Source organism: Montipora capricornis, chromosome 5 (assembly GCF_036669925.1).
Source record: "Montipora capricornis isolate CH-2021 chromosome 5, ASM3666992v2, whole genome shotgun sequence".
Classification (NCBI taxonomy): Eukaryota; Metazoa; Cnidaria; class Anthozoa; order Scleractinia; family Acroporidae; genus Montipora; species Montipora capricornis.
The window spans coordinates 7872744-7885508 of record NC_090887.1 but is presented as its reverse complement, the minus strand read 5'-3'; the positions used below and the strand labels follow the sequence as shown (position 1 = coordinate 7885508).

Genomic DNA, 12765 nt, shown 5'->3' with positions numbered 1-12765 from the left:
GGTATCATAGACAAACGCGGCTGGTCTTTTACAACTTCTCCTTTCAGTAGCACAGGTTTAAGTGTTGGTTCAACCTCAGGTTCCACCACAGTCGAAACTAGAATGTAGAATAATGTAACCTCTTTTACGTTCGCAATGCTTGATTGTGAAACAGCTTTCACCGTCAAATTCATGACATCGTTGGTTACCCCGCGCGACTTTATCATCACGTGAACAGTGGCACTGGTATTTATTTGAAGAATGAGACTGAAGGGCATCACGTAACTAATTAACTCGGATGTTCTGGTTACGTGAAACGAAAAGGAACCTTCGGAACCGAGGTTGGTGAGCGTAAAAGGGACCTTGGTTTTCTCTCCAGGATTCAGGAACACACTTGTGCTGTTCGGTCTGGCGCTAAGCGACACAATATCAGGTACAAGGCTGACAGAACATGTGCCTATGTTTCCCACGAGGTCAAGTCCGACGAAACGAACTCTTGGGTAGCAACAATTTGATGTGAAAGATGCTGGTACGGATGTGTTCTTTGCTCCCTGGTTGAATGCTCCGACTGAAATGGAAGAATTATGTGGTTGTGAGTTTGAAAGGCAGCATACATTGTCTACCTCACAGAAAAGTTTAACTCGTGAAAACAGTTGAGGCAGACACCAAAACGGAATTGCATTTTAACCATGTCCGTTGCGAAATGAGAATAGGGACTTTATGATCTACAACGCAGTCGTCAAAGACAACGTCGCAGCTTAAGCAAAGACAACGACGACGGCAACGAGATCATCATCTTAAAATATATATTCGCGTTATTTTAATCGCTTCGTGACTATTTCAACCTTTTTTATATAACAAGGGTGTGGAAGTTCCTCAAAAATGACACTGGTCGGAACGGCACTAAATTTAGGGGAGAAAATGAAAATTTATCCTCAAGTGATGATGTTCTTCATAAAACCTCAAATTTGTCAATTTCACGTTGTAGTTTTGCTGACGACGGCAAAGAAATGTACAAAAGCGAAAAACGCACGTGCAGGGCGTACAAAGCTATTGTTTTTGCAACCTAAATATGCAAATTTGTGACGTTCTTGTTGCCGTCGCCGCGTTGTCGTTTAAGCTCCCTAATATCATCGGATAAAATAGCAAAACAAATCGTGTTATCAACGACGTCAAATCATTCTCTATTTTCACTCTGAAAATGCTTGTACAAATTTATTTTTAAAATACTTCTCCCACATTGTACGAAGCGAACGAAATGGACTAATCGCGAAAAACTTACGATGTTGCAAAGTTCTATTTTGAAGTGACATTTCGTCGACGTCATAGATCTTTTAAAGTCACTAGTACTGCAACTGAAACGCGTGCGCAGAATTGCAAATAGACATCAAGTTCTTGAAGAGCTGAAAAGTCTGACAGCAGACAAAATTCTATTCTTGAGGGTTGACATTTTTGTAAAGAGGTTTATCCTGGTCACCCTCTACTATCGATCACTGTAAAATGTTAAGAAACACAGCCACATTTTAGCACTAAAATCTGCAGAAATATATTTGCCTGAACTTTCCAATTTGGAGACCAGCGGCCGGTTGCTCGAAGCCCGTTTAGCGCTAACCGTTGGTTAAGAGGTATCAAAACCAATAGGTTTCCATGGCATTTAACGCTGGTTAGCGCTAACCATGATTAGAGCAACCGAGTTAGCCGTCAAACATGACAGTACATCATTCTTGAGTGGGGCTGGACATAATAATGATTTGACCACTTTGACCTTCGACCCAGCAGCTTAAGTTGCAGTCAGGCACTACATGAAGATTGAATCATTTTACACCAGCCCTTACCATTAAGAGTCCCATTAAGGTTGTCTCGAGTTGTTATCGAGAATAAACCTTCTCCAGCATCATTGAACGTGACATTCGCGTTCCACATGCTCGACACACACTCGGGTCTGCCGTATACTCTGGCACACTCTCCAGTCTGGTTTACGATGGTACAAGTTGGAGGAGAGAGGTCTGGGTTCTGTAAATTGAAAAGATCGTGAAGTTAATTTATCGGTATGTAACTCTTAAGCCAAACATAAAAAAGAGGGTGATAACACAAGATTGTTTTTATAAGAATTTTGTGTGCTGTCTCTGCAGGTCACTTACTTAACTCTATCCATATTCTGAGTTGTCGGGGGCACTCACTCATTCAGTCCCTCGTTGCTTTCCTATCTCCCTCCTTCCCCCACTCACTCAGCCACGCACCAACACACTCACCCAAGCACTCACTCGCGCTCACTCCCTCACTCAATGACACAGTGTCTCACTTTACTAATTCACTCCACAGGCAGACCATCCTGGGCAAGGCCAAATTCGAAGACGAGAAAATAACGACAAACAGCGAGAGTAATGTTCTACTCATCAATAAGCTGGTTCACAGCGGTTCATGATGAAACAATTTATTGATCTTCTATGGGTAGGATAAAAGATCAGAGGTGCCGTGAAGAACAAAAAATGCATTTTATGCTCTTTTCCGTGTCAAGGTAAGACTCTTTCAACATGGAAAAACACATGCTTTTTTTTTACTAAAAGTAGTTACCTTTGATGCGACAGTTACATAAAAGACCATGAAATTAACCACTTGAGAGAAGCCAGAATCCTGAGACGCAAATACAGTAACGGTGGTTGTCAACCCGTATGAAGCGTCACCAGGGGCAGACAAGCGAACTCGAAGGACAACAGTGTCGTTTTTTCCTAAAGTGTAGCTCGTGGGAGTGATGCTTTCAAAATACTTCAAGTCATCTGATGCTGTAAAATATAACGTTTGATTATCCGCTGAGATTTCTACGTTGACACTAACTTCTATGAATTCTCCCGGAAAAATTGTGTTTGAATTGCTTGCATTGTCGACGTTCAGGGAAAGTTTCACATCTCCAAGAGTGAACAATGTTGGTTTTATGCGTTGAAAAATTGCTCCACTCTCGTCTTTTCCTGTTACTTTGAGTCGAAATCTCTCTGCCGTGGGAGTAAAGGTGACGAAATAAGAATCCTGGTAATAGCCTTGTCCCTGAGTGATGTTAAATGTCTCGAGGCTTGTTCCATCAATTCCCACAAGTGTCAAATTGCTGGCTGTTTTCATTTGTCGACCCACGAAATCTAATATGAGCAGCAAGGTCTGGCCTGCAAAAGGAGGAGAGGCAAAGATCATTAGAAAACAATGAGCTAGTTATGCTAGAAAGATGAAGCCTACAAAAAAAGAAGATTCTCGGATCTTTCAAGTGTGGCAGATCTTTCGGAAAAAGGTAATTGTGTGCTGAGATGCCTCCTAGTTAAATTAGTTCCCACCAGAAATTTCAGACATCTTGAACCGCAAAAATTTGTTCCCGCAAACCACAAAAAATCGCCAATCCGCAAAATAAAACTCCCGCAAAATTTTCATGCCCCACGGTATGTCCTTCGAATATAATAAAATAATAATAATAATAATAATAATACCAATTATTATTATTATTATTATTATTATTTATCAATATTATTATTGTTGTTAGTATTATCATTGAATATATCTTATATTACTCATCATAAAGACGAGTTCTTTTCTTTTTATCTGAAAACGATCTCGTATTTTTGAAGCCAACTCAGCCATTAAGTATCAGGACATGCACAGCTAATAGCTATTTTTCCTTTGCCTCTTCCCGTGACACCCCGCACACCGCAACCCATCCTCCCAGTTTCAATCTTCTCTTTCCACAAAACACGTAAATAGCGACTGGGTATGAGTCTGAGCTCCCTAATGGCCGTCTTTATACTAGAGACGTATAATCCGTCCAGACGAATTATGCGTCTCTCATGTTATCCGTCTAGTGTAAAGACGGGACGAACTATATGAGACGCATAATTCATCTGGGACGAACTTGGGCAAACATTTTTTCTGAGTCTGTCAAATTCGTCTAGTATAAAGACGGGCACAAGACGCATAATTTGTCTGGACGAAGAATCTAGTTTAGTACGTCTTCGAAGATGCACTAAACTGGATACTTCGTCCAGACGCATAATGTGTCTTGTGCCCGTCTTTATACTAGGCGAATTTAGCAGACGCAGAAAAAATGTTTTCCCAAGTTCGTCCCAGACGATTTATGCGTCTCTACTATAAAAACGGCCAATAACAGTGAGCGGGAGCAACCTCACCTCTCAAAGGATTTCCAACAACCCGCCGAGAAGTCCCTCTTTCCAAGTCTTCAACCTCTAGCAATTCGTACGTGAAGTCAATAGAACTAAAACCAGATACTTGTAGTGTGTAAGGTCCAGTACAGGAAACAATCAGCTTGAGCGATCCAGAGACCAAGCTGGTAACTTCCAAAATAACGAGTTTATTTGAAGAGGATAATACCTTCTTTTGTAATGTTGAATTCCCTGCCAAGAAATTGAATCAAAAAGCGTAACTACTCCACTCCAATAATAATAATAATAATAATAATAATAATAATAATAATAATAATAATAATAATAATAATAATAATAATAATAATCGAAATTATTTACAAATTTTAAAAACTAAATTATATGTTCACGATAGAAAACTATTTACGATATGTGAATGATTTATAAATTGGAAAAAGACAATTAAGCATTACTAAAGAAAAACAAATTTTAAAAAAAGCTAATAATAGTAATAATAATTTAAAATAATGATCTAAAACATATTGGTCTAAAAACGTATTCTACTACTACTACTACTACTACTACTACTACTACTACTACTACTACTAATAATAATAATAATAATAATAATAATAACAATAATAATAACTGCCCACAAAATCCTCTTACAAGCGCCCGCATTTGAGGCTCGAATTCGGCGAAATTAAGGATATGCCCGTGCACGAATATAGACTCTGCCCGCAAAGTACTAACAACCCCCCCCGTATTTTGAAGCCCATTTTCAAAGAAACTCACCCATACTCAGTGCACGAATGTCTTACAAGTTCCTCGACCTCGCGCCATATTGCTTACCCCCCACCCCCACGATTCCATGTGAAAAACGTAATCAACTTTTTAGATATGGGTATAGATTGTGTGACTCTTGCGAGAATGAGTTATTTTTTGATCCGTTTTTAACATTTGATCGACACACGGACGTGTGCCCCCAATTTTACCCAAGACCCCTATGCTCATGGCTCACTCGGGAATAACCCAATCGCATTTACTGTTTGGCGAGATATGAAGACTGCATGACCTGTCGATCAACACGTTGACATGTAATTGACAGTGTATACGAACTTGCATATTTTTTTTCCATCTACAGATCGACGGCAGTTCAACTTCACTTGCTGTGAAAATGTGTTTTACGGGTGAGCAAAGGCCATCTTCGGCCACTCGTCTCGATTTCCTTCTGATGGATTGTATAGATTTTAATTGGCTAACTGACGACATAAAATGCGCGGTCAACTCGCCTGCAGTGCATCGATGTCACCCACAACGACAGCGAGAATCTATCGCGATATGTACCACAAACCTCCGAGTCATATTACTGAACACGCGATCAATACACCTTAGACTTCGTACATGTGATACGAACAGAATTACCTACGTGTCGTGCTTATAAATTTAACAACAGAATCGCCGGTTGGTGTCCATAAATCAAACGAACGCGCCTCTGTAATCAGGCGCAGTCATTGCCCTGGTTGGTTTGGTGGCATGGGCTTTACATCCACTGGGTTAGACAATACAAATTCACAGTTACGCGAATCAGTGTTTATGCGTATTATCGCCAAATCGACGTCACGCGAAAACACTCTATATGTACTTTTAGATAACTTTTAGCCATTGTTACCTTGCATCTGGCTTTGTCGCCCTAGCCAGACTCGGTTTCTTGTAAGGCATGTATCAAAGTCGTTTTCTCTCAAGCTGCATGAGCACCGGATAGCTTCGCCACTTTATGGTGTTCCTTTATGGTGTGAGCTTGTCTTTTAATTCAAGGATGTAATGCCACCAAACCAATCTGGGCAATGACGCGACGAGTTGGTGTAGGAAACGTCCTATAAAATCTAAATTGATTCCATACCTCTTTTCTTGTAAGAATTATGTTTCAAAGTTGGTCCATTTTTGGGGATACGTGTCCAGGCAATACGACAGCTCCTTATATGCAAATATGTCGTATGCGAATACTCCGTTTGCGGTATAACACATTTCTGTTTGTGGAACCACATCTCCTACCCTCGGTGCCAGGGGTTCGATTTTTCTTTCGTGAGAAGCGAGGGGTTACAACGGAGAGGTGAAAAATAAAAACCTTTGGTCACAATACACAGTAAATTCTGGATTTTCGGAGATTTTAGAATGGAAACCTGTTCAGGAATTTCATCAAGAGTGAGGATCAAGAGTGTTTGTGGTCCTGCCAACTGGATGCGGCAAATCTTTGATATTTCAACTTTTGTCGAAAGTTTGTTCGTATTTCAGGGGCACCCAACGAGAATATAGTTCAAAACCACTTAAACATAGCATTGTTAAAAGTATTTTAGTATTTAAACGGTAGATATAGGCATATTTTCATCTGTTCGGATTTCCTAGCTGAAAGTCTAGCGGATCCGAAAATTATAGGGGTAAAAACTTACCTTTTCGAAAATTTCAGCCAGAATAAAGGCTCCCGAAAATTCTGGGTGACCTTTTTAGAGTAAAAATCAGTTAAAAATGGGCAATTATACCATTTTTCAGATGTTCGAAAATCCTAGGAGAGGCAGGCAAGCAATTCTAGATCTCAAATCGTCTTCCGAAGAGATATTTTCTGAAAATTGACGTTGGGTGCCCCTGGTATTTGCATGATCGTGCATTCATCGTAGTCGTTATTTGAACCTTGAATGCCTTGATTGATTCGCATATCCTAGAGCTGAAACAAAATCCGAAAACCGTGAACACTAGAAATACTACGATTCTCAGTTGACAAAGTTTCAGCGTTAAAGTTACCATCGTTTCCAAGAGTAACTTTTGGGGCCTTGACGTCATGAGCGATGAGCCCGCCAAAATCTACAAATGGCAACGGTTAAATTCAAACTGGCGACCGTTACCAGTTAAATGACGTCAAATCCCGAAAAGTTACCCTTGGAAACGAAAAACGTTGCCCGTGACAACATGGTACCTTTAGGCGCGTTTACACGAGAGCGGAAAAATGGCACGGTTCCGATAAAAAGTAGTCTCCTTTGCATGCGTGATGTGTTGGCCACACCGGGTTGGTGTTGGCGTGAGTCAGCTTGCTTTTACTGTTGAAAAGTTAAAGTAGCCTTGTGTGGATGGGAAACCTCTGTATGTCCAAAAATTGTATTCTCTGTTCGAAGTGAATACATTACCTGGGAAAAAAGCACGATTTTTTTTTAAACGAACGCTTATCCCCAATTTTTTTTTCTCTATTAATTACCTTGTGCCGCCTCGACTTCTAATACAGGAGCGTCAGCTGCTGTAAAAACAAGAATCAAGCTTTGTAGTGTGGTGTCGATGTCAACGAAATAATTTTCTCTGTTAAAAGATTGGGCACGAGACTCCTTGACCTTTAATAGCTCGACCTCTCTCAGAACTTCAGACGAGTTGGTTACGTTTCCGGGATCAATCAACTTGACAACGTCAGCCACTCCGCTCTTGCTAGTTTCCAGGACTTGTCCTCCTGTCTCTGTAGCGAGTAACTGGTACACGTTTTGCTCCTCTGAGCTTCTCCTAACACGATGGAGATTTCTTAAAAACTTTGACCCCTGGACTTGACGCTTTTTACGCCGACTGCATCGACCAGTGATGACAAAATGGATTTTGACCTTCTTTTCAATGGCCAGGGACAAGACCTCATTTCTTCGATCCTCGTCTTTGACGTCAGCATCGGAGAAATAATATATTATGCTCTCAGGAAGGCAGTGGAGTAAGGCCTGGTAAAGACCAGTCATACCAAGTTCTGGACAGTCGCCACCGCCACTTGCTCTTAAACTGTTTACTGCGTCAATCACTTCTTGCGCATCACTTGTCACTGTTACAGGACCCACTCCTGTTGTACAACAAATGTAAACACATGAGCTTTATATGGTCGTGTGATCATGTGCTATATTCAACCTCGTTACCAGGTCTCTCTTCTCTGCCGCCTTTGTCTCTCCTTGACCACAAAGGAGGCAGAGAAGGGAGACCCTGGGAACTAGGTTGTACTATATCACCTAACCCTTGTTTGACATCTGGGGATTTGTAGTGGGTGTGGTAAAACGGGCTCGCTGTGCCTCCCCCTACCTCCGTTACTTCACGAGTAATCAAACTAAACCCATAACGGATCCTTTGATGTCTCAACGATAGAATTAGGACCTCAAGTTTCTCCGGAATAAACCTCATTCCAAAATGGCCGCCATTTTAGTATTCTTTCTTTGCTTTGAAAATTGGCCCTTTGGCCTCGCTTTGAGACGTTAAAGAACATTTAACCGTGAACGAGGCCAAAAGGGCAAATTTGTAATCAAACAAAAGAACACAAAAATGGCGGCCATTTTTCAATAAGGTGTATGAGGTTAAATAGATTGGTGTCAAGTTTTTTTAAACAAATTTTCCAATGCTTGCGTTTTATAAAGGACAATTTCACCCTGTTTAAAATCACTGCAAACGCAAAATACTCTAGGGTAACAGTGTTCGAAATAAGCGGTCGACCGAGACGACCAGAAAGTTTACCAGGACACCAGTTTTTTGGTTAAAAAAAGGCCTGTTGCTCAAGGAAAAAGTAATGGACAACCCAGCTAAAAATAGAAAATGCTCGACCTGAATTACTTGTACGCTTTCTATTGTCGATGTCCGATAGTAGTGTGATGTTAATAACAATTGATTTGCCGCAGCTGAGCATTTTCCAGTGTTTTGAATATTGCAAGAGCCAATAACGATATTTCTCGTTAAGTAACCCATTGTTATTCGAGCGGTTTTCAATTGAGTGTCGTAAAAACAAAACCAAAGGAAATTGCTGTAGCCAATCACAACAGATCAAAACAATACAATGAGCCAATCAGAATTCGAAGCACTTACATGTAACCGACATAAAGAGCGGGAAAATACAGGCGTGCGAGTCGTGATTGGTTTTGGTTTTGATTTTCGTTGGTTAAAAAAGTGGCTCCAATTTGCTGGTCAATCACAGAGAAAAGCAATGTAAAACCAAAGCGAACGCAATATACTTTCGAAACTCATTTGAAAACCGTTCTAATATGCCAACCAACCATATGTCAACTGGCTGTTGAAACAAGAGCTTTTTTTCAACACTATTGTAAAAGCTATTCTCCTTTGATTCAGTGTTGTAAAAGCTCATAACCCTTGGGAGATTCAGCATGCCCAGTGTTGGCATTCAGGATCACTTCATTTTGTAAAAGCCAGTTGCCGAGCGGAGATAGATGCTCCCCTTTCGTAAATATAAATTTACTCGGGAAATGGTTGACTCATCAAGGAATTAGAACTTTGCAACAGTGAGCGTGCAGAATCTCCCAAGGGAGTCGTTCTATAAATAGATCTACTCGGGAAAGGGTTGACTCTTTTAGGTCAAGTATGGAAGATAGAGGCTCCACTTGACGAGCTCCTGAAACTGTCAAGTTATCTTTTCAATATGAATTTGCGTCTTGCATCTGTTTGAGAGGCAGTTGCTTTCATTTAACTCACCAGGATCATTGAATGGCACAAGAACGTATGTGAAGGAGGCGTCTCCATTTTGCAAAGTTCTGGAAACGAAATCCACGGACACACTCTTCACTTCACTGATTTCATCTGGTTTGGATAACAAAGAATTTAAACAATGAGCGTTAAAGCAGTCAAAAAATATGTCTCCTCCACTAAGGGGTCAAAATTCCCCTTCATTAACCCATTGACTCCTGGGAGTGAAAATTAACAGATTTTACTCTGTCTAACGCCAGACGATTTTACTTGTCAAATGGTTAAGTCAAATGGGGGCAGCGCATGCGCAAAAACTATAAAGCACAACAACAGATTTACTCCATGTGTATACCTAACTCTTTGTCGTTACTTTTTGCGAGGTCTTTGCGTTTTTACATTTTCTCAGGGGCGTAGGCAGGATTTTTCATTGGGAGGGGGGTCCTGAATGAGCGCTGTAAGTCCCCAGTATCTGGGAGGAATGGGGGACATGTCCCCCCACCCCTCCCCCCCGGAAAAATAGAATATGCCCATTACAATTTTTTGTGAAAAACAAAACAAAACAAAACAAAAATCCATGCATTTCAAGTACTTTATTCCATTAGTCCGAAAGTAATTCAGCTACAATGGTATCATTTTGGTCACTACCAAAATTTGCACAATAATTTTGACTGTTTTTAGCCGGAATTACTTGAAATTGAAACTTAATTTTTTTTGTCTTGTTTTCCAGGAGGGGGGGGGGGGACGGGGGCTTTCTGCGGGCACCCGGGGAATCCCCTGGTCACGCCCCTGGTTCTGTTCTCACGACCTTGATCTCCTGTTCTGAAGGTCAGAGAAAATTTAAGTACTTTTTCATATGCAACATCATGCAGACAATCTATACATACCGACAAAGTTGCTTTACGATTGAAATGTTCCTAGATTGAGAGTTCTTTTTCTAACCGATCAGGCTTCTGGCTGGCAAAGGTCTTCGAATCACACCAGGGAACTTAAGCAATGACAACGGCAACGAGAACGTCACAAATTTGCATATTTAGTGGGCAAAAACAATAGCTTTGGACGCCCTGCACGTACATTTTTCACTTTTGTCCGTTTTTTTGCCGTCGTCTGCGAAAAAACAACGTGAAATTTGAGGATTTGTGAAAGACGTCAGCATTTGAAGATAAATTTCCATTTTCAATTCTCCCCTAAATTAAGGGCCGCGTTGAATAAAATGTCAAAAAACTAGCTCGTTTTAGTCTTCATTAAAAAAAAATTAAGAAATCTTCCTTTAATAAAGAGTGCAAACAACGAAAACTATAGGCGCTGGAAAACTTATATGATAGGCAGACTTCCCTGCAAAATTTTGTTCAACAAAAAGTAATTGTCCAACTTGGCATCAAGGTTTAGCTAAACATATCATCTCACCACTCATACTTCCTGATACGTCTATCACCAGTGCCAAGCTTTTCTCTGACTTCAGATTCAGAAATTTAGCAAAAATGTCGTCACCAACTGTTGAGCGAATGTCGTTTAGGAAGATGCTTGTGGCTTCTACTGCGAGGTCAGCGGCAACTGTGTGGAGACTGCAAAGAAAGGAAAACAGATTAATGAGCAATTTCCGAGTTGCTAAATTTAAGGTATTGGTAGTTCACCTGGCATGGGGAGACTCATTCACCGATGTGGAATCTTTGTTGATTCCTCCTGTAGCCGACATAAAACGACTCTCATCCGTTTTGCCGCCATGACTGCATTTTCCCACAAACTCTGGCTTCTCAATGTCCTGTCCTGAGCGATAACCGCTCGTGAGCTTCACAGTGTTTAAGTTGCTCTCACATAAGCCATCAGTCAGACCAGATTCCGGATCTAATGAGCAATCGTTACATGTTGATTCTGTCGGTCCTGCAATAAACTCTTGTGGGATCTCACTTTCGAATTCGGGTCTGCCTAAAAGTTCATATGGACTTGCATTACCGAGTTCAATCCAGTTGGAACGGCTGTAGAAATCCTGCAAAGTGTGTAAGGCCCCGCCAGCCAGGTTCCTAGCGTGCTGCAATGTATCGCCTTTCAGGAGTGAAGTTATAAGTTCCTGGCGTAAGCGAACGATCCGCTGGGAACCCGATTCGAATTGTTCCCCATCAAAATGGGCGGAAGCTGAGCTGTTTAGCGGAGAGGAATCTACCTCAACGTTGGCGCTTTCAATCTCGTTCAGTGCGGTAAGGAACTGAATCTGTGGCGACATGTTTTCAGTCATATCCTTTAAGGCACTCGGCGAACCAGACTCATAGATATCGCGTAGAAACGTAGTCAGATATTGGTCTTTCAAATACTGCCGATTTTCAATTAAGAAATAATACAGTGGCTTGAGGAATCCTTTCTTTGTAATTGTCGCATGATCATCCGTTCTTAAATCTCTTGATAATAGGCTTATTCGTGGGAGAAATGCTTTGGCAGTGACAGAGAGGTAAGCAATCAGTAACACTGCGACAGACGTTTTCATAATTGCCGACTGCTACCCATAAAAATTAAAGGGAGTCAACTGAAAGAGGCAGTCAACAGAAAACTGGCACGCTAACACCTGATCTGTTTGACTAAGAACCCCATTCAAGCAGCAGTGCGTTAAATTTACCACTTACCCAAATGACCGACATGAATAATGATAATCAATACGCCCCTCATTTGAGTGCTGAAACTCCCGAGCACAATGACGTAATTTCACTTCACTACTAACATTAATGTTCTTTTACTTTCTCTTTCCCAGCCCTTTCTCCTCCGAATTTTCAAATCTGAGTCGGCGAGAACAACAATAGTTTGATACTGTTGTCAAACAATGATGTTTCAAAAGCCAAGAGAATTGCACTGGAGATAACTTTAGAAAACGGGGTCGACCTTCCTGATTACAGCGTTAACTTCACGGAAGACTGGCTCCCTAGTGTCATGCAAATTGCCTGCACAGTCTAAAATAGCAAAACATGTTAAGCTTTATGTATAACTGAATTAGTGATGATTAAATTGAAAAGTTTCAGCATAGCAGGAAACGCGAAAGCTGAAACGGGTCCGGGGAGGAAGTGTCAAGGATTTACCCTAATAAGATGCACACCCAATATGTTGACATCTAACTCGAAGTGTCCCTTTATAGTCTTAGCCTTTGCTACCTCTTTGCAACAACAAGGTAAGGGTAAAGGTTAGCGTTATTTTT

The 12765-nt window shown here is 41.0% G+C and overlaps 1 protein-coding gene across 1 annotated transcript in view; it reads right to left on the bottom strand.

Moving 5' to 3' along the window:
* The window catches only part of LOC138049334 (von Willebrand factor A domain-containing protein 7-like), a 16309-nt gene extending 4159 nt beyond the window's left edge, over window positions 1–12150 (bottom strand). The window contains exons 1-8 of the mRNA XM_068895561.1: window positions 11222–12150; window positions 10995–11152; window positions 9600–9704; window positions 7363–7974; window positions 4143–4367; window positions 2554–3134; window positions 1815–1992; window positions 1–547 (exon numbers count right to left, since the gene is read on the bottom strand). The exon at window positions 1–547 is cut by the window's left edge and continues 67 nt beyond it. Coding sequence (XP_068751662.1) covers window positions 1–547; window positions 1815–1992; window positions 2554–3134; window positions 4143–4367; window positions 7363–7974; window positions 9600–9704; window positions 10995–11152; window positions 11222–12066 — 3251 coding nt within the window. The 5' untranslated portion in view covers window positions 12067–12150. The remainder of the gene's footprint in view (window positions 548–1814; window positions 1993–2553; window positions 3135–4142; window positions 4368–7362; window positions 7975–9599; window positions 9705–10994; window positions 11153–11221) is intronic.
* Window positions 12151–12765: the final 615 nt, after the last annotated feature.